At 40.5% G+C, this 26,479-nt stretch overlaps 1 protein-coding gene across 1 annotated transcript in view; it reads left to right on the plus strand.

Moving 5' to 3' along the window:
- arid1ab (AT-rich interactive domain 1Ab) overlaps positions 1 to 26,479 on the plus strand; it is a 73,337-nt gene that overhangs the window by 24,405 nt on the left and 22,453 nt on the right. Inside the window, exons 2-7 of the mRNA XM_083899744.1 lie at positions 266 to 484; positions 5,854 to 6,597; positions 10,551 to 10,667; positions 20,176 to 20,416; positions 25,641 to 25,730; positions 26,111 to 26,281. Of these exons, the coding sequence (XP_083755870.1) occupies positions 266 to 484; positions 5,854 to 6,597; positions 10,551 to 10,667; positions 20,176 to 20,416; positions 25,641 to 25,730; positions 26,111 to 26,281 (1,582 nt within the window). The remainder of the gene's footprint in view (positions 1 to 265; positions 485 to 5,853; positions 6,598 to 10,550; positions 10,668 to 20,175; positions 20,417 to 25,640; positions 25,731 to 26,110; positions 26,282 to 26,479) is intronic.

Below are 26,479 nucleotides of genomic sequence, written 5' to 3' on the forward strand. Positions count from 1 at the left end.
TAACATTAGCGTAAACATAGTGCTAACTTACTACTTACTCATATTAATAGCTGTAAACATTAACATTAGCGATGACGATTTGATTCATTGGCCTTAGCACACATATTTAATGTGTTTTCTGTAACGTTATAACAGTGCCTGATCCGTTTACTCTTTGCACTAATCAGTTAATAATCAGCTGATTTATATCAAATCTTCTGATAAGAGTCAATCCGATCGCTGTTTCAACTCACTGATGCACTGCACCTTTCTTTATATTGTCCAGCCTCCAAGTCCAATGGACCAGGTGGGGAAGATGCGCAGCCAGCCATATGGAGGATCCAATTCATACTCGCAACAGCAAGGGCCTCCAACTGGGCCTGGAACCCAGCAGGGAGGCTCTTACACAAGCCAGGGCTATGGACCCACTGGGCCTCAGAGGTATCCCATGGGGCTGCAGAGCAGAATACCTGGTTCTATGGGTGGCATGCAGTATGGACAGCAGGTTGGTAAACATGAATCTAAAAGAAATACAAAACTATGCTGTTTATTTAAACAGACTGTCAGGGAAAAAAGAGAGGGTAGTCTTCTTATTTCATCATCTGAAGTAGAAACCACAGATACAGATGAACCTTTCTCTTCAAAGTAGTGCTGGGCGTTATACCGGTTCACACCGAATACCGGTTTATATTTTCGCCCTTTTCAATGTTGTGCATCCAAACATGCATGGTGAGACTGCGAGGTTTGAGGTTTAAAGCACTCTGGTGGTACGTGAAGGTGAATATGGATAGGATATACATGGACATTTCCGAAATCGAACTACTAGTCACATGCTGACACAGAAGAACTTGGAAAACCGCAGCGCGGCTGTCTGCTTTGTGAGTGGGCACGCTCTGCATATAAATGTTTCATTAATTTATTTGTTTCAATCACTGAATGAAGCCTGTCATATTTGGGACAAGAGTCAGGACCTTAAATCACTTGCACAAAACTTTTGATCAGCACTCAGCATTTGTTTGTTGTTCATTTAAACCAGTATGCGCAGAGAGTGAGGTCTGCGGCCTTGGTCATTAGTTAATTTACTTATTTTTGTGTTGGTACTATGTTGTGAAATATGTTTAACCTTAAATAAGCAAGCTGAATCTCAAAGCCTGATGACGATGAAAGCAAAAGGCACCAGGTCAACCAAAGGGAGTCCTGCACAGACTCTGTGTCTCATTATGCCTTGTCAAAATGGGAGGTGGCAAAATGTCGAAAACGTCAGAGACTTCTCCCTGTGTTAACTAAACCCAGTGTTTTAGATCATTCTGTGTTTTGTTCTTTTTGTTACTTCACCCCACGGAGTTGGAGTGAAGTACTGTTTATGGCAGCTCTGTGTGTTTGTTTGTTGACTTACTTAAAAAAACAAACATGTGCTGATGTGCTTGAATTAAATGTGAATGACACAGTTTTGTGTATGAAGTATTGACTGTGATGATGATTTAGCAACTAGCTGAGCGTTAGCACATCATCAGCTCATTCAGTAACAGACCAATCCATCCACACTAAACCACAGAGCCACTTCAATGTATTTGATTTGATATTAGAAATATGTATAAATGATCCTTCTCTCTTAACCTCTTCTTCATGGTTGCCCCCGTTACCGGGTGCAGCGTCAGATGCAGCGACAAAAGAGTCATAAAACCATATCTAACTTTAACAAACACAGACATGCTGCATACCCACAGAAAGGTCAGAAACTCAGCTAAAAGCTCATATAAACCATTTTTATGTTCACGAAACACAGTTAAAACACAGACGGATCAAACCAGCAGGAGTGATACAGCGCACACATTGAAAAGCGGCACCGGAGCGCCAGCGTGATTATGTAACCAAAGAAAACATGTGTCGACTGGACAGTGGAAGACCCACAGATTCCAGCTGTACCATTTTTATCACTCTGCGACCAAGATTCACGGATCCAGCCCCAAAATAAGAGCATAACAACGACTGACTTTCAAGAAATACAAGCAGAAATGTCATCTTACCTTTGCTGTTTATCAAAACAAGTTATTTCCACAGGAACAAAACCACTTCTAATGAAGAATCGGCTTTTGCCGATGTAACACGCACATAAGTGATTTACACATACTCAATATTGTCAGCTTGCACATTGTTATATCACAAATGACAATACAAAAACAATATATATTGCCCACCTCAAGTGTCAGGATCTCAATTGTAAATCGAATATTGATCAAAACGACGACAAAAATAAAACAAAGCATTAACTAAATATTTAAAACTAGCAAACCCGCTGTCAAAATTTAATAAAACCAAACAATTTTTTAAATAAAAATAAAATCAATGAAAAATCTACTATCTCAACTCAACTATTATAACTGTGGACCAAACATCTCTGGTGTGAAAGTGGCGAAAAAGGAAGTGGCAGTGTGCTACTAGCACTAAAGACACATCACAGACAAATTTGGCCTGAAATCCTAAAACACTGCTGCTCACACTAGTAACACCAGCATGTGCAGCATTGAATGAGCACAGAGATACAACCTACGACCCATCTAACAATCCTGGTGTCTGACCATGAACTTGTACAAAAACTTCTCTCCCTTTGTTGGACTTATACAACACAGTCTACTTTTTAATGTATGGCAATTCTTTACTATTATCGTTAGCAGCTGAGCCCCCCCCCCCCCCCCCCCCAAAAGAGCTTGTGGCTTCCCCCTCTTCTTTTATCACTGTTTCCTTACAAGGTCAGTGCTAATGAAATTAAAAAAAAGCCTTTGGCACACAGATTCAAGCAGACTGAAAAAAAAACCTAATATTAAACTTCTAAGTCAAAATTTATTTTTTATTTTCATTTTCATGGCTGGATTCCAGTGGTCTTTAACTTGCAGCCTGCAGACCATGCACCCCCCAGTTGATTTCATGCAGCCTGCCAATAACTTTACAGTTATAATGAAAACTGGACGTAGATGAGGCAAAGCTGCCAATTCATTTTGTGATTGGGATCAAGTGTGGCTCGATCCCATTTTTGTGAAATATAATCATGTATGGCCACACGGTTGGCATAGTAGCTAGCGTTCTTGTCTTTGCAGCAAGAAGAACCGGGTTCGAGCCTTGGTTGGAACAAGGGCCTTTCTGCATGGAGTTTGAATGTTCTCCCTGTGTGTGCATGGGTTTTCTCCGGGTTCTCCAGCTTCCTCCCACAGTCCAAAATCATGCAATATGGAGATTAGACAAATTGGTCGGTCTAAATTAGGGCTATTCAACTAAAATTTCCGGAGGGCCACCTTGCCCACAGGCTGTCTAGCCGGTGGGCTGGTCAACCCCTGTACTACTATTTCGTGTTACATGTACAGTAAAAGGATACAAATAGATACAAAATGTTGTAAATGATTTTATAACATTAGTACAAACAATAAAACTTACAGTACCAACAAGAAACGGGTACAATTGCCACAGTTGGCTCTTAGTGCAAAAAATATAACTTACAGTACCAACAAGACACAGGTACCGCTACAGTTGGCTCATAGTGCAACATATTCTGGTACATACATACAGCTGTACTGAGAGAAATTACATTTCCTTGATTGAGCTAAGACAGAAAAGTCAGGCTGATATGATGTGAGGGCTATGCGTAAACAGCTCTGCCGATGGTCATCTAACAGTGAGGCACGGTTGGATGTTTTGATGGCATTCATGTGGGAGAAGCTGGATTCACAGGTGTATGTGGAGCCAAACATTGTTAGGACACATAAAGCTAACTTTCTGATCATTGGGAATGTCTCTGCACTAACACAGTTGACCCAAAACTCTGCGCAACCCTCTTTCTTAAAAGCATTACTAAGTTCAGATGATGCTTGCATGTCAATAATGTCAAGTTGCAGTCGACCTTCATCAATGTTGTGTAACCTGACAAACTCTCCGGCATTGGGGGACACAGAGTGTGTGCAGTTAAATGGGTCTCTTTTTGTATGCCAAAATCCTCACATCTCTGTGCAAAGTTGTGCTTCAAATTACCTAGAAAATATGTCATTATCTTTGTCACTTTGGCACCTCGTGTTGACTTGATATAGTCACTGAGAGTGAGAAAGTGTCGCAGTCTGCCGTTGAGATCAGAAAAGATCTAATCTTTATGAAAAGCTGTGATCTTTTCAACATCAACCACTGTTTTGTTTTTGAGCATCTTGACCCATCTTTCAAGACCCACAAAATATTGTGTTCTATGACTATGGAAACAGTGAAACAACTAAAATAATAGACCTTCTTCTGTCTTCTGGAAAAAAAAGTTTGTTTCTACTTTTTTCCGTTCTTTAGTAATCTGCATTAGAAAATAGGCTGATTTCACGAGAAAACAAGCTTTTTGTGAAAAGAAACATTTCAAGCAGATCAGTGACTTTGAGGCTAATACTTTTTTTTGTGACGACTCAAACATCTGAACAGTGTTTTCCTTCTATAAAACAACAAATACAACACTCATAAAGGGCTTTTGATGGTAAAACAATAATTTATTTACACATGTATTTTATATCAACAATTTTTACATCCGACAAAAAACCTTTTTAGTATGTTCATGTGTGTTTGTGTGTGTGTGTGTTCTCAACACCCAGAAAGGGCTTTTGATGGCAAAACAATAACTTATTTTCACGATTCGTCAGTTGAGCTGGCCGTTGGCGACACGCAACGCAAGAAATGCGGCTTCTCATTGCGTCGCCCTGGTTCGTACAGCTCTTTGCATGATCGCAGTTCTGGAGACCACATGCCACAGTGCCCTTGTTACCCTTGGTTTAGAAAAATCCCTGTAGAATGTACCCTGCCTATCGCCATACGTCAGCTGAGATAGGCACAGCACCACCCCGACTCTCCTGTGGAGGACAAAGTGGCAGATAATGGATGGATGGATCATCATGTATCTTTGTTGCCACCGATTAACATTCGAGACCCCCTGAAAGCCTCAAAGGCAACATTTGAGGGGGCTTCTAAACATGTTGCAGTGTAATTGGAAAACATGTTTATTTCCTAAAGATTTTTGTCATTTTAGTTTTACATATGTGTCCAGCCATGGCAAAAGCGTTCACAAGTCTACTTTGGGACATTTGGAGTTATTTACAGATTCTGAAAGTGTGATTTCTAAGCTTTCCAACAATGTCAAACATTCTGATCATTTCTGAAGAAGATGTGGCCATTTGAATGTAGGCACTCCTCAAACTGCTTTAGGGAGAAATTCAGCCTGAAAGATTTTGACCTTCTTGAGGAGCCAGGCCAATAGCTGCACATATGTGATCTACATACATATTACACTTTGCATGCTTTCTTATCCTTTATAACCAGACAAAATGAAAAAGATTTTATTTGTAATTTTGTATTTTAAAATACATTATAATGGGTATTTCGCACACTGCTTATTGCTATATCATGATGAATACCATGATATAATTTTAAAATTCATATGGCCTTAACCCTACTGAGCAGTTGGCGTTTCCCAAACAGTTGGTCTTCTTTTCCACTTGTCTCACCTGCTCCTGGCCAGGTGAGCAGCCCATTGGCCCCCAGGTTATTTGGGTTTGCTGAATACTCTCAGCAACACCGAAACACTGACTGATCAGTTTATATTAAGTTACATGCTCCTCTCCTATCTTTTTTTTTTATTCCAAGAAAGACACAAATGTGCTCTGATAACTTTGCTTGTACCAAAATCAAAGAGTTGACATTGAATGTTGGGTTATTTTTTTATATATTTATAATAAATGAAGGGTCTCAGAAAATTAAACATGTAAAATATTAGTTCTTCTGAAGAAAGCAGTTGAATCTCACAGACAATTCAAATGTGTTGACTTATTTTTTTCCTGACATATTTCTTGCATTTATATCTAGATGTCAACATATGGACAGCAGGGTCCAGCTGGTTACAGCCAACAGAGCCAGGGCTACTATGGTCAACACAACCCCCCACCTCATCCTGGTCAGCAACAGCCCCCTTACCCTAGCCAACCACAGGGCAGCTCTGGATCACCTTACCCACACCAGGGCCACCCTTCACAGCCTCCTGGACAACATGGCCAGCCAGGATCCCCTTACCAACAATCACAAGGTCCCCATGGCCCTATTCCAGGCCAATCCACCTATAGCCAACCCTCACAAGCTCAGCCAGGTCAGCCATATGCCGCTCCCCAACAGCCACAGCCACAGCCACAGGCACAGCAACAAGGTCCTGGCTCCCAAACTCAGAAAGGCCCTCAGGGGCAACCTGGATACCCACACCCTGCTGGACCAGGACAGCCGCCACCACAGCAAACCACACTGCAGCAGCAAGGATCCCCACAACAACCTCAAATAGGAGGTCCGCTACCTCAAACCCAGCAACCTCCAGGACACAGCCAACAGGGTCAACCTTCACCTTATTCTCAGACACTGCAGCAGCAGCAGCAGCAGCAGCAGCAGCAGCAGCAACAGCAGCAGCAGCAGCAGCAGCAGCAGCAGCAGCAGCAGCAGCAGCAGCAGCAGCAGCAGCAACAGCAGCAGCAGCAGCAGCAACAGCAGCAGCAGCAGCAACAGCAGCAGCAACAGCAACAGCAACAGCAACAGTCATCTTATCAGAGGTTCCCACCTCCTCCACAGGTAACAACACCACACACTTCATCTGGAATGTTATATGTCATTTAAGTATCTGTTTCCATAACTGAAACTCAAGCAAGAGAGCTCATGCATGCTCTTTATGTGCACCAATACCACCTTTTTAGACAGCACAAGTACACAACTGAAATTTGCCACTCACCGTACTTGATAATGTCATTACTAGGAGTGTCACAATCTCAGTTGTAAATCGAATATTGATTGAAACAACTTCACAATCTCAACCTTCGAAAGCAAAGGTGGAATCGAGGATTCAACCACACCCCCAGTGTGACATCCTGCATGTGCGACAGAGGGGAAAAAATACTGTTGAAGTTGTAGCCATTGTAGCACGACTACATGTTATCTCCTCCCATTAACCTGAAGCTGCTGCCAACTAATGGTAACCACAGCAACTGTGATGCTGACCAAACTTGAACCCCCCCTCTCTTCTCTGAAATCACTGGTGGGTAAATATTTTTGTATTCCCTGTGTTTTTTGTTGACAACACGAACATTAACCATGGTGTGTAAGCTATCTTATGCGTATTTAGCTAGAGGTCGGTAATATACACTACCAGTTTGGACACCGCAGAGTGAAGGCAAAAGGGCTAACAAGTGCTCAGCATCTCTGGGAATTCTGTTGGAAAACCTTTTAGGTGACTACCTCATAAAGCTCACTGAGAGAAGAGTGTGCAAAGCAGTAATCAAAGTAAAGGGTGGCTACTTTGAGGAATCTAAAATATGAAACGTATACAGTTAGTAAACTTTTTTGTTTACTTTTCCATGTGTTCATTCATAGTTGTAATAACTTCAATGTAAATTGTCATGAAAATAAAGAAAAACCATTAAAATGACAAGCTGTGTCCAAACTGTTGACTGGTCGTGTATCTTTTGTGATGGCATCGTCATTTGTGGTAAACTCCACATGTTCCTTGAACGTTTGCAGCAGAAGTCCTCGCTGCATCAGTGAGCGCTGAGTATCAGGATTCGGTGTCACATGACCACTAGTAGATGGAGACACCAGGCTAAACATCTCAAGAAACACCCAGTTAGTTACTGAACACACAGCGCCCGGCGCTCCTCCACTGTGCACCATGTTCTCATTAGTGGTTAATAATGTAAATGAAAGAGAGCCACAATCGAAGCTCTTTGCATCGACATCCCAGACAACTCCTCCGTCCTCATTGGAGTGACACTTCCTCAAAATTCAACTTGCGCTAAAACGATAAGTCGTGCTGCAGGCGTGTTTGTAGTTTTGTAACCCTAAGCATTTAATTAGGGTACTGGAACCAAGCTCAGCATTGGTAAGCAGGTTGCATCTTGCTACAAAGGTATTGCCTTCCATGTATGATGATGATATTGTATTGTCAGTATAGATTGCTGGACCTTCAGGGCAACACAGAGCTACATGACTCTATGACTTTTCTTCTTTTTATAGTTGGTTTCCAATTGACTGGTTATTGTTACATTTATGTTGTTAATAGATGATTTCAATTTGACAATAAGGCCTTGTGGTACATTGCAAACAAATTATGAACATTGTTATTCATGACACCATCTAAATGGGAATTTAAATATGAAATGAGTTACCATGACATAAAAGCAATTATCCTAGACTGTAGAGTAGACAAGTCTTAAAATGGCAGACCCATCTGCGCTAAAAAAAAAAAAGATAGAGAATTGAAAATCGAATTGAGGATTAGGAGAATCGTGACACCCCTAGTCATTACAGTAATTAAAACCATAGTGCAGTACTTACAAACAACACTTATTTAAGAAGCTGAATTTATCCAGATATATAACAAATACAGATTTTTTTTTACCACATTAATCATTGGTTGTGTCTCACACTTAAAACATGTTGTTCACACATGGATTGTGGACGAGCTGCTCCTTGGAGACATGGGGGAAAGTCGGTGTTTCACTTAAACAGAGCTGATGATTGTTGTGCAGTGTATTCTCCTAAGAAAATCTGGATTACAATTCAGCTTTGCTGAGAGATATTATGCTTCTTCTTTATTTACTAGTGTTGTGTATTCATCTTAAACATATCAATTTGAATCATGCTTTTATAACTTGTAGAACTGATTATTGTGATGCTCTTTCCTTTGGTCTTACCGAAAATTCAGTTATCATATAACATACTGCTGCATGTGTGTTGACAAGAACCAGAAGGAGATTATACAGACAGTTGTGCTTGTAAATCTACATACCCTCGCAGAATTTAGACTTTATTTTGCTGTAGCCAATGACAGGTCGACTTGGCCTTGTGTTTTGGATCATTGTCATGTTGGAATGTCCAAGTATGTCCCATGCGCAGCTTCCGGGCCGATGAGTGCAAATGTTCCTCCAGTATTTTTCGATAACTTACTGCATTCACCTTTCCATCGATTCTGACCAAATGTCCTGTGCCTTGTTGACTCCTCTCCAAATGTAGTGTTTATGGTTGTGGCCAAAAAGTTCCATTTTGGTCTCATCACTCCAAATGACTTTGTGCCAGAAGGTTTGAGGCTTGTCTCTGTGCTGTTTGGTGTATTGCAAGTGGGATAATTTGTGGCATTAGCTTAATAATGGCTTTCTTCTCTCTGGCAACTCGAGCATGCAGCACATCTTTGTGCAAGTGCCTCCTTATTGTGCATCAGCCACATTTTTCAGAGTCCTGTATGTTATTTGTGGGTTTTTCTTTGCATCCCGAACAATTTTCCTGGCAGTTGTGGCTGAAATTTTAGTTGGTTTACCTGACCTGGGATCATTTTACGCTTCTTAATTAGAGTTTGAACACTGCTGATTGGCATTCTCATCCTTTGATATTTTCTTATATCCTTTTCCTGAAGATGGTTACCTTTAATACCCATTCAAACCTGTTTGTGTCCAGTTGTGTGCAAGTTATCAGGCCAAATCACCAGGCTATTTAAACTTTTCATCAGGGTCATTTGGGTAGTTTGTGTTGTCATTATCATTTAAAAAGAGTAAACACAGTTGTTTGACAATAAATTGCTTTAGCCAACCACTAACCATGAGTGAAAGAAAAGTGTTTGTGTTTTCATTCATATTCATTCTGTCAGGGTATTTAAACTTATGAGCACAACTCTAATACCAATGTTAAATAACCTTCACAAAACCCACAGTGAGGTATCATTCTTTCACTATGGCCTGCATCTGTTGAACAGCCAGGGGGAAGAACAGAGTGTTGACACTTGTAAAATAAGACTCAAAATTAAAAACAGATTGATTTAATCGGTTTATTTTTCTCTTAATTTAAATGTAATTTTACTTTTGGGTATTTTAAATAATCGTGTCTCTTTCAATCCCTTTCTCATTTATTTTTATAATACATTTGAATAGATTTTTATTACAGTTTTTATTCAGCTTATGTATTATTATGTTTTTTTTACTGTGCAATATATGTGTCTGCTCTGCACCTTTTAATCTTTTTTGTAAATTATTTATTTTTTCTTTTTGAACCTACCCATTTATTTTACACACATTTTAAGCCAGTGAAGCATCATTTTGTTCTGTTGCACACTGTTTGGTGCACAATATAAGGAAGGTTAAGGCCAGATGTGTGAATAATTAAAGATGACATTTTTATTTAAAGGGGCTCTTGGAACAACAACTTGGAAAACAAATCACACCTGCAGTGAACTAAGCTCAAATTCAATTTTTGGTGTGGAACACCAAGATCAAATCAAGACGATGTTGGAGATGAGCCAAAGAGCTGTAACTTAGTTATTCTTCTGCCATGTCTTTCTCATTGTAACACAGACACAAACTGAACATATTGAATTTATTACATTCCATTAAACACAAAACCTAATTTTATTTAGTGTATATTTATCCTGCCCTGCAGAGACCTATGTTTTTGTCAGTGCATCATATATTGCTTTACATGTCAGAGAGCCATTAACCTGTAGCCTCTGGAGATAATTGAGTTTTGTTTCTTGTCCCTGTGATCAGGAACTTTCCCAGGATTCCTTTAGCTTACAGTCCTCTGCTCCTCCTTCCAACCAGCCCATGGCTTCCAGCAAGAGCAGTCAAGAGGACAGCATACAGGCTCGGCCATCCAGTCTGCCAGTGAGTCCTCAGTTATCTTTATTTAATATGTGGCTTCCCCCTATTGTAGCAGGGTGCAGGGTGCAGGGTGCAAAGTTCTCCATCGCTTTGACAGATTCCCGTCAATGTAAAAAAAAAAAAGGCATGTGTTTTCTTTGGGGTTTTGTTTTGGCCATTTAATCTGATCATTTTTGAGGCATTGAATGTTGCTCTCAACCAATAAAGCTAGCCAGAGCCATGGTATTAGCCAATCAGAAGTAAAACAGGGTGGCTAGGTCTTGTCAACGCTGGATCCGTAACAACATTTTTTGTGTGTTTTTTTTTTTCCAACTCATAATCTTATCTAATTTATTCTCTTGGCTTCGATAGCGCAACCTTTGGTACTGTGCCGATTAGGTGTGTCACAATTCTCCAAATCCTCTACTCGATTTGATTTTCAATTTTAAGGTCACACGTCGATTCACAATCTTTTTTCTCTTTTCTCTTTAGTGGTCTTCTGTTTTTAGACTTGTCTAGTGTCATTGGTTTTGTGTCATGATAACTTATATGTTTTTAATTAGGGCCCAAGCGTGAAACAGCTCCTGGCACCAAGTGCGAGGAACCTATTGTTTCTGTTCAGTTGGTCATTTTTCGCAGACGTTGCACTCAATTTTGTGCATACATGCATAAAAAAACTCTTGAAATTTGGCATGGAGGTCGGGTAGGCAAAAAATGCGATAGTGGCATAGGGCCCCAACCCGTGCCTAGCCCCAGGGCTCTGTAGTGCCCCCAGAAGTCGGGCTATGGTCAGACAAGTTCCGGGCATGTCCCGCCGGGAGGAGACCCAGAGGAAGGCCCAGGACACGCTAAAGTGACTACGTCGCTCGGCTGGCCTGGGAACGCCTTGGGGTCCCCCCGGAGGAGCTGGATGAAGTGTCCTGCGAGAGGGAGGTCTGGGCATCCCTTCTTAGACTGCTGCCCCCGCGACCCGGCCCCGGATAAGCGGAAGAAAATGGATGGATGGATGGATGGAACTCGCTGTAAATCGATGCTCCCTGTGCAGTGCGTAATAACAACTCTGTGGCTCTGTAGCGTCTTCAGTTACGCAGCGCCATAGCTCTGGCTTAATGGTCAGTTAGGGTGATTGACAGCTCGTTTTAAACCTCTAAACCGGTAGAATCAGACCCCGGTCTCCGAATGCTTGTGAATCACTTCATTAGCGAGTCAAAAGGACATAAATGCATGTGACGCATGTATCTAATCAAAACTATCTAATGTCGCTCTGTAATGATCCATCAGACCGGGATTTGTTCCCAAAGCATGCTGGAAAGTGTAGTTCTTCATTAGAAGTGGTTTTGTTCTGGTGGAAATAAATTGTTTTGATAAACAGCAAAGGTAAGATGACATTTCTGCTTGTATTTCTTGAAAGTCAGTTGTTGTTTTGCTCTTGAATCCGTGAATCTTGGTCATAGATTGATAAAAATGGTACCACTGGAATCTGTTTGTTCTCAGTTGTCTGGCCGACATGTGTTTTTTTTGTTTACATAATCACGCTGACGCTCCGGTGCTGCTTTTCAATGAGTGCGCTGTAACGTTTTTTTTTCCAATCCTGCTGGTTTGATCCGTCGATGTTTTAACTGTGTTTCGTGAACATAAGAATGGTTAATATGAGCTTTTAGCTGAGTTTCTGACCTTTCTGTGGGTATGCAGCATGTCTGTGTTTGTTAAAGTTAGATATGGTTTTATGACGCTTTTGTCGCTGCATCTGATGCTGGGTTAGGGTAAGGGTAACCCCGGTACCGGGGGCAACCGTGAAGAAGAGGTTAATGGGTTAAATCACACCACAAATGTTCAGTATTATTCAGGTCTGGGGACTGAGATGGTCATTCCAGAATGTTGTATTTGTTCCTCTGCATGAATGACTTAGTAGATTTTGAGCAGTGTTTAGAGTCGATGTCTTGTTGAAAGATCCAGCCCTGGCACAACTTCAACTTTGTCACTGATTCCTGGACATTGTTCTCCAGAATCTGCTGATATTGAGTGGAATCCATGCAACCTCAACTTTAACAAGATTCCCAGTCCCTGCACTGGCCACACAGCCCCACAGCATGATGGTGGAACATCACCAAATTTTACTGTAGGTAGCAAGTGTTTTTCTTGGAATGATGTGTTCTTTTTCCACCATGCATAACACCCCTTGTTTTGCACAAATAACTCTATTTTAGTTTCATCAGTCCACAGCACCTTATTCCAAATTTGCTTTATCATATGTCAAGCGACTCTGTTTGTAGCGGGTGCGAAAAAAGGCTTTTTCTGCATTACTCTTCCATACAGCATCTCCTTGGGTAAAGTGCGCTGAATAGTTGAACGATGCACAGTGACACCATCTGCAGCAAGATGATGTTGTAGGTCTTTGGAGTTGGTCTGTGAGTTGACTGTGACTGTTCTCACCATCCTTCACCTCTGCTTATCTGAGATTTTTCTTGTTCTGCCACTTCAGGCCTTAACTAGAACTGTGTCTGTGGTCTTCACATTCCTCACAATGTTCCTCACAGTTGAAACTGAGAGCTTAAATCTCTGAGATAGCTTTCTGTATCCTTCCCCTAAACCATGATGTTGAACAATCATTGTTTTCAGGTCATTTGAGAGTTGTTTTGAGGCTCCCATGTTGCCACTCTTCAGAGAAGATGCAAAGAGGAGAAACACTTACAATTGACCTCCTAAAATATTCTCATGATTGGATTCACCTGTGTATGGGGGTCAAGGGTCACTGAGGTTACCAAACCATGTTTGAGTTCGAATAATTAGTGCTAACGGTATTGAAATCAGTAAAATGACAAGGGTGCCTACATTTATGCCTAATTGTGTTTAAATAATTCTTGCACACTTTCTGTAAATCATTAATCAATCAATGTAATCAATCAATTAACTTTATTTCACTTCTCAATTATCACTGTGTTTGTCTCATATATGATATATTTTACTGAAATCTCTTATCCAAACAACCAATGATTTATAAAGGAACATCATGAAAATGTACAGGGGTGTCCAAACTTTTGCATACCACTGTATCTCTGTGTTGCTCTGAAGGTCCAGCAATCTGTTAAGACCACTAAATCTGCACTGCTCAGACCTCCAATAACTTTTCCTGGACATTATCTTGCATGGAAGGCAACACCTTTGTAGTGAAATACGACCTGCTTGGCATTTCGTAGTGTAGTTCCAGTACGCTAATTAAATGCATACATTCTGGGTCTTCCGTCACTGAATAAGATTGAATGTCTGATGCTCCAAACACGTTTACAGCGCAAGTTTAATTAGGATGAGGAAGGAATTTGTTGTTGAGTTGTTTTCATGCAACCTGTCCATATTCATTATGATGCATTCAGATATACACACGCATAACATAGCTTACGAACTGTGTTTTTTTGTGGAAATATTTCCACACCAGTTATTTCAGAGAAGTTTGAGGGGGTTCAAGTTCTGCCAGTGTGTCTGGCACGCCTGCAGGATGCCACACTGGGGGCACAGTTAAATCCTCAGTTCCAACTTTGCTTTCCAAAGATGAGATTGTGAAGTTGTTTCGATCAATATTCAAATCACAATTGAGATTGTGACACCCCTCTTGTTGATACACCTTGGCTTACCCCTAGTAAGTCCATGCTCCCACCCCCCACCCCCAATCTGGATGTGTATGTGGCGAGCTGACACCAGCAGGCATAACCGGGCAGGATTTAACTTATCCTCTTAAAAAGTTCTGAGAGGAGGGGGGGGGGAGTCTATTTTTTTTTTCTTAGGCCCCACTTAGGCAGGTTCAATTATTTTAAACCTTTTAAAACAAGGCAATCAAAAATGACAGACTTTACCCCATTCACACAACAAGCCTCCCTCTGGCGCCCTCTGCTGATCATACTGGCAAATGCAAACAAACAAACGAACATACAGAACTGCCAAAAACAATACTTCACCCCACCACTCCGTGGTGTCGGCATCGGCTGATTCCTGGGTGCATTTTTTTTTCTGCTGGAGAGCATGTGAAGTGCATACGTTGCCCCTCCCTCCCTGGCAGAGAGCAGCCTGCCAACAACTACTCTCCATGAGAGAACAGTAAGTTTTCAACTTTCAATGTATTTGTAACTGTAACTTAGCTGTATTATTGCCTTACACTTTAAAGTCTGTCTGTCTCGGTGTCCCCCAATTGAGGAAGAGAGCAGCCATCAGCTGTGTGTTTCATTCTCTTTCTATCTGCTACTACCTCTGCCATTAGCACGTCGATCTTGGTTTATATAACTCTGGTCGAGCCGCTTTCCATCGTCATCTCTATCATCGTTTTCCACTGGAAAAAAAAAAAATCTCCAGCTGCCGAGATGGCACCACTGCACGTCTGCACGGCACATGTATCAGTATGCACATGAAAACAATTACCTATATCGCTACATTTATACAGCATCTAATTTTACATAAAATATAGTCACTGCAGCGGTGGTCAGTATTTTTTTGTCCTCCTCTCTTCCCAAACATACAGAGCAGATTATGAACTCCCTGCGGCATTCACTTCACAGCAGAGAACATTCTCTCTCTTTGAGCAGTTAACTAAAGACATCAGCTCATCTGATGCATCTGTTATTCCCTTAATTACAGCGCTTAAGCGTCTTCGACACAAAGATTGAGACCACGGAGTTTAAACAATGAAAAGTGCGCTCTGCTCTTCAGTCTGTCACCACGTTTTACTAAGATCCCCTGCACTTCATCGAGACCATACTCGATCCTTGTCATAAAGATCATTATTGTAAAGATACTGTAAATACTACATGTAGAGAAATGATCCAGTGTGCGTTGGATACAGAGAGCCCGCTTGGAGACAGAGATGCGCCCAGCGAAGGAGCGGTGCACAGAGCAGGAGAAGAGAACATCGCAGGGGCGGTGTGCAGAAAAGACCCGTCTGTCTGCACTAGATGAGGGTCACACACCCTCATTGTCTGTTGTCTGATTATCTGTTCGATGAGATCCTCCTAAATATTTTCATAGATTCTTAATCGATGTATTCTTTGAAGCATGAATAATTTTTTCAATTAATTTTATTGTTTTATTTGTGTTTCTGATTTTTACATTCAGCCTTAAAAAAAAAGTTTTTCATGTAGAAGAAAATAAACTGTTTAATTTGTAAATTAAACTGACGATGTAAGCACTAGATACAAATATACTGAATTTGTTTTTGTTTCTTTTTTTTTAAAGAAATGGCTGAAAATAAGGGCAATCCTGTATGGCTCAGCACTTTACTGAGCCAACACCAGGCAAGGATCGGTGCAACATCTGAAATTCATCATTTCCATTGTTATATATTTAAATATTCAACATTGTTTGTTCTAACTGATTTGTTAATAAATGTTTTGTTATTGGTTTAATTGAGACTTGTGTAACATTAGTGATCATTGTAGAATTTTTATCATGTAAACTGTCCAAGCCTGAGTCAATATTGACCGAACCATATCGCAAAATGTGTCCTGTATGAATATGAATGTGTTTCAGCTAAAGTTTTAGACTTTTTACTGAAAATGGAAAAAAAGGTGCACATAGGGTGTTGTGAAAGATGCACACATTATGCATTATAGAGAATATAGGATCAGGTATAGGCATGGGAAGATATGAATATTTCATCTTCATTTATTTTTATCTTGATCAAACTAATGCAATTTTCGATATTACTGCAATTTTAAAAAATGCTTAAAAGTATGTATATACATATATATATATACGGTGAGATTTGTAGGGGGGGAATTTCTATTCTTCCTATTAGAATCTAACGATCTTCAAAGAGGGTCAATCAGAGTAGGCTATTTGAAACTGACAGACAGCACATAATGTTTCTGAAGGTTTCTGAGCGGCAGTCCCGGCACCAGCTCAGGACAGAATGGGGGGGGGGGGGGGGGGGCAGCTGAAAACTGAGTGGGGGGCGATGACGTGAACCATAGTATAAGAAAAGAGCTGCAATGCATGCTCCTTGGCTTCTTTGGTTCTCCTGCTGCTGCTGCCAGGCTCCAGGGATGCTAGCGGTGTAGTTTCTGGCTTTTTACGCCATTTGCTAATGCAAATATATATAATGAATGGAAAAGGACGAAGCCTTATGTCCACAATCTATCAGTAAATTGAACAGATGTTATTAATGGGAATGGCGCTACTGTCTGGGAACGGTACGACATGAAAACTTTATGACAAATTTACATTTATGTTTACATTTATTAAAATATTATGACAAAGCAGGTTTTAGTAATTTATTCATCACTCATTAGCATTCAAACTGATTATTGATGTATTAATGAGCTGTTGGGTGGATTCATTGAGGAGAGGAGACTGACATGCTGCACTTTATCACTGTGTTCAGTCCCGCACATCGAGACACTGATGATGGTGTGGACTGTGGAGCTGTGACTGTGTGATGATGTCATCGTGACACTGATGACGGTGTGGACTGTGGAGCTGTGACCGTGTGATGATGATGTCATTGTGACACTGATGACGGTGTGGACTGTGGAGCTGTGACCGTGTGATGATGTCATTGTGACATGGATGACGGTGTGGACTGTGGAGTTGTGACCGTGTGATGATGATGTCATCGTGACACTGATGACGGTGTGGAATGTGGAGCTGTGACCGTGTGATGATGTCATTGTGACACTGATGACGGTGTGGACTGTGGAGCTGAGACCGTGTGATGATGATGTCATTGTGACATGGATGACGGTGTGGACTGTGGAGCTGTGACCGTGTGATGATGTCATTGTGACATGGATGACGGTGTGGACTGTGGAGTGGTGACCGTGTGATGATGATGTCATTGTGACACTGATGACGGTGTGGACTGTGGAGCTGTGACCGTGTGATGATGATGTCATTGTGACACTGATGACGGTGTGGACTGTGGAGCTGTGACCGTGTGATGATGATGTCATTGTGACACTGATGACGGTGTGGACTGTGGAGCTGTGACCGTGTGATGATGATGTCATTGTGACACTGATGACGGTATGGACTGTGGAGCTGTGACCGTGTGACGATGTCATCGTGACACTGATGACAGTGTGGAATGTGGAGTTGTGACCGTGTGACGATGTCATCGTGACAGTGATGACGGTGTGGACTGTGGAGCTGTGACCGTGTGATGATGTCATTGTGACACTGATGACGGTGTGGACTGTGGAGCTGTGACCGTGTGATGACAACATGATTCCTGTAACAACACATGCAATAGCCACGGTGAATTAAATAAACCATAAACCACTTCATTAGCGTACTCCCATCATGCCTTTCACTGTTCATGTACGTGCCGAGCAAGTCGATAACGCAGACGGCTCGTTCACATAGCAGAGAGGCATTATGGTAGTGACACTACTGCAGATGCTCTATGGGCCCCATAACCTGGAAATAAACGCAGAAGTCAAAAACTGTTTTGGCATATGCGCTGGGTGAGCAGCTTCATAGGAATGAACGGAGCCAAATGCTTATCTTGTCTCTAGACTCTCTACGCTCTACTCTACTCTAGTTCATATAATACATCCATGGTCTTTGACTGTGAAGTTCTTGCATTGTGTGTTCTCCAGGGGATGGTACTGCTTCAGGTGTCTTCTTCTCAGTCTTCTTCGGTAACACTGTAGATCAAGGTTTTGTTAGGATTCTCTGTCATCATTTTCTCTTTTGAATCCCTCTTACTTTTGTCTTGTTGGTGTGCATGGCTATGGTCATGAAAACATTATCACATGTGCCTATCTGCTTGTCTTACACTGTGTGCATCACCCTAACATGACATGGCTGCAGCTACTCCAGCCACATTAATTTAAAATTAGGTCAGTGACAAGCTGAGGTCTGGCTGAAGGAAAGCTATGTGCTTGTTGTTTGTTGTTTTGAGGTCGAGCTTTAATATATGATGACTTGTGAAATAACATGAATGGTTAAATGAAATATTAAAAATTTGTCTTGTCAACGCCATCACTGTTGAATGCAGCAGTGACCTTTTAGACATTTTAGAGAATTTCGTGCTTCCTTCTGCTGATGAGTTTTTTGAAGATGCTGATTTCATTTTCCAGCAGGATTTGGCACCTGCCCACACTGCAAGAAGCACCAAAAGTTGGTTAAATGACCATGGTGTTGGTGTGCTTGACTGGCCAGCAAACTCACCAGACCAGAATCCCATAGAGAATCTATGGCATTGTCAAGAGGAAAAAGCTGTATCATTCACACATTATTCAAGCACATCAGCTTTTTAAAACAACACTTAGCGAGCCAGAACCGGCCCGAGGCACAAGCAAACTAAGCAGCTGCTTGGGGGGCCCCCGGTGATCGGGTGTGGGAGGACAAATATTTTATCTTTTTTTATATTGTATCATCATAGATACATTCATATATTTGAATAGTGTTAATCATATACTGTATATTTTTTCAATTCAAGTCCAGTGTCACCACCCACAGTGTTTCACCTTGAATAGGAAAGTGCAAATAATAAAAATAGGCCATGTGATTTTACTCCCCCGTAATGCAAGAAAAACAACACTGGTTTGGAGTAAATAAGACAGCTATAATATATTTGCAATTTATGGAGGTACAAACCAAATTCAGCTTCAGGCCCCATAAATGTTTGGGCCTGTTTACAGTTATTCTCATGTCCTGCTCTCTTTCGGCCGCTAAATAATTCATCTGTTTGTTGTTTTTGCGACGATGGTATTGCGTCCTAGCATTTGTTAGCATAAAGTTTGTTAGCTTAAATGCTAACACCAATGAGTCCACTCACATAGAAGAAATGAGATCTGTGTCAGCCTCTGTCTTTGTTAAGAAGTACAGCCACAATTCAGTTCTTCTGCGATTTTCCTTGTCCATCCTCATTCAACGAAGAACACACACAGCTCCACAGCAACAGTGGGGAACATTCACTGCCTCGGCTACTTATTAAGTAGCCATGTGTTTTCTCCGTGACCGTCGAGCAGCTGATTGGCCGAAAAAACAACAAAAGCACTGGAACGTGATATCACCACACCCTAACTAGGAATGATTCACAGTGGCCAAACAACCCTAATTCAAATACAAAGTTTATGGTATGGTCCTGTGATTCGAAGCATAAAAAAACAGAAAATCCCTAATTAAAACATTAAAAAAAAAAAAAGAAAAAAACATTTGTTTACTCAGTTTGCGCTGTTGGGCCACATATGTTTCATTATCTCAGGGCCACTGTGTGCTGGGTCACCCCTCCCACTATCTGTTTCTCATAACCAATGGGGGGGGGGGAGTCATCTGCTCTCCTCATAACATTAGGAGAGCAGATGACTCGGAGCCAGCACAGACACACTCAGAGGAGCAGTTGAGAAAATGGGAATAGTGGAACTAATAAATTAAATAATTGAAAACACGATTAATCAATGATTATTCATTGATTTCAAACAAAATTTTTCAGTGGCCGAATTTATGCTGCATCTCTAGTACAAACCTCTGTGTGTGGGTGTGCGTGTGTGTGCGTGCACACGCTTCACTGTGTTTGTGTTAAAAAAACATTTTTCTTTTTCAGGATCTATCAGGCTCTATTGATGACCTGCCCACCGGTACAGATGGGGCTCTAAGCCCAGGCGCCAGCACTTCAGGGGTGTCCAGTAGTCAGGGCGACCAAAGCAACCCCGCACAGTCACCTTTCTCGCCACACACTTCACCCCACATACCAGGCATACGTGGGCCCTCACCATCACCAGTGGGCTCCCCTGCTAGTGTCACCCCATCCCGCACTGGCCCTCTGTCTCCTATTGCTGTGTCAGGTAAAGCAGTAATTAAACTACTGACAGTTTTATACCTTGTATTAGAATGTTAAATATCCTGTTTGTGTTTAGTTTAGTTTTATGATGTATCACGATACAAATTATATATCTCAAGATTTGGAAATCTCCTCTGCATCACTGTATAAATGTTAAATAGAAAGTTTGGATGCACAACACAATTAGGTTGTTTTCAATATTTGCATGCAAAAATGGGAAAATCACAATCAAATTAAATCGAGCAAAGCTATTTATTTTGAACCAGACAGCCTAACCCATATTCTCAAAAAAATTTAAATAAATAAAGACGTGGTAGACCTTCCTAATGTGCAGTAGCTCTCAATACCATAATGGTAAAGTCATAACTGTTTGCTAATTCCGGACTATTAATTATTTTTTCAGCTCTTAACTTTTTTCCGCTCTGTCCACACTCTCCTCCCTCCTCCTGTAAATCAAATACGAATGCACATCCAAGAGTTTTCTAGTTAGGCAGGGGAGCAAGCAGTGTGCATGATGAGAGCACTGTGAGAAAGAGAACTGCATGCAAACAGCTTAATAATTATGTTCATGTGACAGGTTGTACGTATTGGTCACAATATTAACAAATGATATATCTCACGTGGCCCATGCCGCAATAAATCAAGTATAATTGATATATCGCCCTCCGCTAATGTAAATAGCGGAGGGCGATAAAGGTGAAGATGACTGAGGGTGCAGGGAGAGTTGAACAAACTCGGAAGATTTGCTTGACGCCTCCACTTATAGAAATAATTCTTGTTTGTTCATAGTATAATAAACTTATATGAGAAAAAGAAAAAGAAACAGTATAGTACATCACAATTTACGACCTCTGCAAGTGAGAAACTTAGAAGGATGAAGCTCTGCTGATTTACGTGTTGAGTAAGAATGTCACTGTGAATTTGTTTCAAAATACAGTACTGTGCAAAGGTCTTAGGCAATTATATTTGTTGTTTGAGCAATGCTATAATGAAAGTTAGCGCTGTAACTAACAATTAGTTTCATAACCGATTAATCTGGGTTAGGGTCGATTATTTTCTCTATTAATCAACTATTTGTTTGCTTCATAGAATGAAACATTGAAATGATGATGTTCTCAAAAGTCCAAAATCCTTCAGTTTTGATTTCTTGGAGCAGAGAAACCAGAAAATGTTCACATTTAATAAGCTGAAAAATCAGAAAGCTTATTTTAATTATAAAAAAAAACTAAAACCTACAGTGTAATTATTTCTCAGTCACTTTATTTGAACACTGGAAAATACAGGAAACATGTATGCCGTTTAAAATAACAACATTTTTTTTTCTTCTCCAGCTTCTACAGGTCAAAGTGTCATGTATTTAGCGTGACCTACCCATATACTTGAACAATAGCACAACCCTGGCTCTCTTAAACCTGGAGTGGAATCCTAATTACTGTTAGTTAAACTTTGGTTTGTCCTACTATTTCACATCGACAAATATCAGCTTTGAAAAAAGGTCTATGACTCCATGTTTCAGCATTACATACACATGTTGTATGAGTTAGACTTATAGACAATTTGCTAATATATAAATGCAACTTTCAGTCACCTCATTCCAATACGATTGCCAATTATCACAGAATTTGACATACATGAACAAAAAAACAACAAAGCTGGTTGTGCCCTGAGACTTTTGTACTGCATATCTTACTGTATAACTGCTCACAAATATTGCTATTTATTTTCTATTTTTTATTTTATTTTATTGTTAAATAAATTCTCTGAAATAATGGACCAGATGAGGCATGATTGGGTCGTCATCCAAAAGTTTAAGAGTAATTGGAAATAGGGCTGTACAACAGTGTTGCCAAATTTGTATATTTAGCGAGTATTCAAACCCCTCTCTTTTGAAGGGTCTTTGCGCACTGGACGGAACTTGTGAATAATTTGCATGCTATTGATGCACCCTCCCATGCAGGACAAGGGGGAAAAATCACATCATGTCTGTCTGCGACCTTTGGAAGCCCATTTCTGCAAAATGAAAAAAAATATGAGATAAAAAGTCATAATTATGAGATTAAAAAGTAGAAATTATACAAATAACTAGAATCCGTTAATAAAAAAAAATGTGTTCAGTACTTCCTCCATGACCGGAGCACAGACTCCGTCTAACTCTGAAATACAGCGGCAGGGTTTGTGAAGCACATGGCGATCAGTAGACAGTAGATCTACTTTGAGTAGTTGCTAAAGACATCTCAAACTCCTCTGTTAAATATTGAGATTTTCTGTCCTGTCTATACCCACTTAGAGTCTGTCCAAGATCACTTTGGAACACCAATAAAACGATTCCAACAAGATGTGAGGACACGGTGGAACAGCACCTATTAAATGCTGGAAAGTCTCTTTGTGCAAAAGTGAAACTTGGCTGCAAACAGCACAGATTATGAACTCCCTGCGACAGAACTATCTTCTCTCTCTCTTTGAGCAGTTAACTAAAGAGATCAGCTCATCTGATACATCTGTTATTTCCTTAATTACAGCGTTAAAGTGTCTTCTTTCACAAAGATTAAGACCACGGAGTGAAAACGATGTCTGTCACCGGCGTTTTACTCAGATCTACTCGGATCACCTGCACTTCATCGTGACTGTACTCCATCCTCGTCATAAAGATCATTATTAAAACCCTGCTATTTAAATAACTTGGTTATTTACTGTATGCACTTTTTTACTTTTTTATTTACAGAGTATCAACAAAAGTATTCTTAAGCATTTTTTGCCAATGTTTGACAATTTCCCCACCACCTAATCTAATGATTCAAGATTCAAAAAACTTTGTTGTCCATCACAGAGCTCACAGACATAAAAGACATTGAATGAATCAATGAATAACTTTGTGTCATTGTTTTTTTTTTTTTCAAGATTAAGTGTGAAATATTCCTGATATGCATTTGAAAGTTCTTATGGATGTTATGCTCTTATACAGCAAGTTACATTACATTCAGTGGTCTCAAGATGAACTAAAGAGATACATCGGGCTTGAAAATGTACACACACCTCCACCCCCGTGGTGCAGAGACCCTCCCATCACAGTCTACTCAATTCCTGTGGGAAACGCTGAAGATAAAAAGTCATAGTTATCAGATAAAAAGTCATAATCATGAGTTAAAAAGTTAAAAACTATGAGATAAAAAGCCATAATTATGAGATAAAAAGTCAAAATGATCCTGTACAGTTCTAACAGGCCTAAAAGTCTTCTGTGCTGCGATTATATAATTTGATTAAGCGCTGGTGCCAGTTCAGAAAACATTTTAAGACGACAAATATGTGTAATGTATGTAACTTCTCTCCAATAATGTCGAATCATCTTTTTGCACCATCTCAAACAGACCAGGCATTTGCAACTTTCAAGATCTCTTCAACGATGATGGCTTTGCATCATTAACATTTTTATGTGAAGACCATGATTTACCAAAGCATCATTTCTTCAGATATTTTCAGGTTCAGAGTTTTGCCTCAAAGTACTTCCCAGGGTATCTGTCTCTTTGGAATTATATTTCTGTCAATATTTTCAAACATCACTTTTCAGGAATCAAACAAGACTTATATTTTCAAACAATACATTTCACGACTCAAACAACACTTTGCCAGAAGCAAAAAAAATAGTGATTTAATCATTCAGAAGTATATTATTTTATTGATTGAAAATTCATTTGTACAGAGCGGAGCCCCCGAAGTGACAGGAGAAAAAAATATGACGAAAAAAAGATGCAAAAAAACAACTGAAAAACTTTAACGTGAAATCTCGATCTTCAAAGTCGAGATCTTGAATTCCCAAAAAAGTATATATTTAAAAAAAGTACAGTTATTTTTGAATTCTCATGTTTCAAAGTCGAGATCTCGAGTTTCCAAAAAACTATGACATTTATTTTTTTCCCGTCAAATTTTTTCTTAAAAAATTGAGCGGCTGGCAGTCCATTTGACAGCTCGAACATTTTCAAGTGCTTCAAGGGCTTCTTTGGTTCAGCACCATGGACAGCGGTAAGAGAGAGAGAGATACTCCTCATTAGCAAGAAGCATTTTGCTTATGCAAAGAAATAAATCTGTTTAAACACAAAATTATTTTGTGAACTGAAAAGGAATGACAATGCTGCTTGCGTGCGTGTGGGGGTCCTATCCTTGTGATAGTGGAGTGCAGAGCCAGCAGCTGGACTTTACAGCCAGGGTCAGTATTAGTATAGTATTAGTGTGTGTATAGGCAAACAAACAACAACCACAACAACCGTTACTCATTGCGTTATCACAAAATTACAATTTTGAAAGTTGAAAGCGTGTTTCGTTTGTAGTAGGCAGTGGTTTTTACGCTTTTTGAAAATGTGAAAAGACACATATCTGTAAACACACAAACAGATGAACACACTAGTACATTTTTAACAAGTATCCTGTTCAACTGTAAACGTCACCACGACTACTGCTAGCTTGGTTGTAAACTAGCATAAATAAAACAACTAATAATGACTACAAGAAGAAAAATGAATGTCCGAGAGGCATTAGCGCTACTTCAGAGCATGAATGAGGCTGAGTCTGATCGTCTGACGTCAGCTCTGACAGCGATTCAGATTCTCCCTGTTCGCAAAAAAAAAAGAAACGCCGACTGGAGTCTCATACTCCTGCTTCGACTGTCACTAATTCAGGTAATTATCCAGATATGAAGTGAAAATCTAAGTAAAAAACATTAGTAAACAAGAGAAGCACTCGGAGAGCGCAGACAAATTGGTCTGTGACTTTTGAGTTTTGTTGCTGTTGGGACCTAAGCCATGTGGCTGTAATCCATTGTTCTTTGTCAAAGGCCTGTATGCAGACAAAAAGCGTTACATTTTCCAGGACAAAGATATCTCAGCTAGCTCGCACAACAAAGGCTGTAGTGTCGGAGCAGATGCAGTGACTCACAAGTGAATGGAAGACCACAGTTAAAGGCGCTGTTTTTATGTTGACACTGTATTTGTGGAGAAGTTGAGCTAACTATGGCTCCTGTCCGTCATGACGCCATATTTTTAGACACACATGAAAACATTGGAGAAGACGACCGGAGAGAAACTATTTCTTAAATCCATAATTCTTTACACAATTAATTTGGTTAAAATGTTCTCAGCCACTAAAACAATAAATGCTGAATGTGCTTCACATGGTCTTTAAACCAAGACTATAGAAAACCTTGGCAGTCAATTTCCCTCTTTTCTTATATCCTGCAGGCAATCAGATTCCATCACGGCCACCCAGTGCCCAGTCGGACAGCATCATGCTCTCTTCCATCAACCAGTCAGCTTTGGGCCAGGACAGGGGTGAGCGTGAGGAAATGCCTTGAGAGGTTCAAGTATTCAAATCAGTGCATGTGCTCAGTGGCCCTTTGTGTAAGAGACTGAGTGCCACGTCTGCAACTGCAATTAGGTGTGATTGTTTGAATGTGTATGCATTCTTCCTCCCTGTAAACACTTCCTCTGTTCCTAATCTTGACATTTAGAATGTGTTTGTAGTTGACTTGCCAGATCAGATGAGGGTAACAGTTGACACTGCACTGCACTGCTGTGTGTTATTGAGAAACTAAAGAGCTAGGGTTTCAAGACAGGGACAAAGTGTTATATAGTCTTCTTTTGAAGCAGATGCAGTTTTTTATTTATTTTTATTAATGTATTCAGATAATGGTGTTTTTCACAATCCACAGTGTACGTGCGTAACCCTCAGATGCCTTCATACGGGTCCCCTGGCCACCCTGGTTCTGCTTTATCTCCACGTCAGTCTTCTGGAGGCCAGATGCATGGTGGGATGGGACCCTATCCCCAAAACACCTCCAGTGGAAACTTTGGGCCTCAGGGCGGCCAGTATGGCCCACAAGGTGAGGCCCTGGGGGCATAGGCTTTTAAAGGCTTTACATCCATTCTAGTAGGGTTTCATTTGAAGTAACAGTTTGCAAGCAAAGATGATATGCATCCAGATAAGCATCTCAGATCTGTAACACAATTTATCTGCATCTCCTCTACCACACCTGAAAACATGCATCACATGACCATTAAGTTACACTGGTCAGCTTTAA

This window comes from Microchirus variegatus (genome assembly GCF_963457635.1).
Source record: "Microchirus variegatus genome assembly, chromosome: 13".
Lineage (NCBI taxonomy): Eukaryota > Metazoa > Chordata > Actinopteri > Pleuronectiformes > Soleidae > Microchirus > Microchirus variegatus.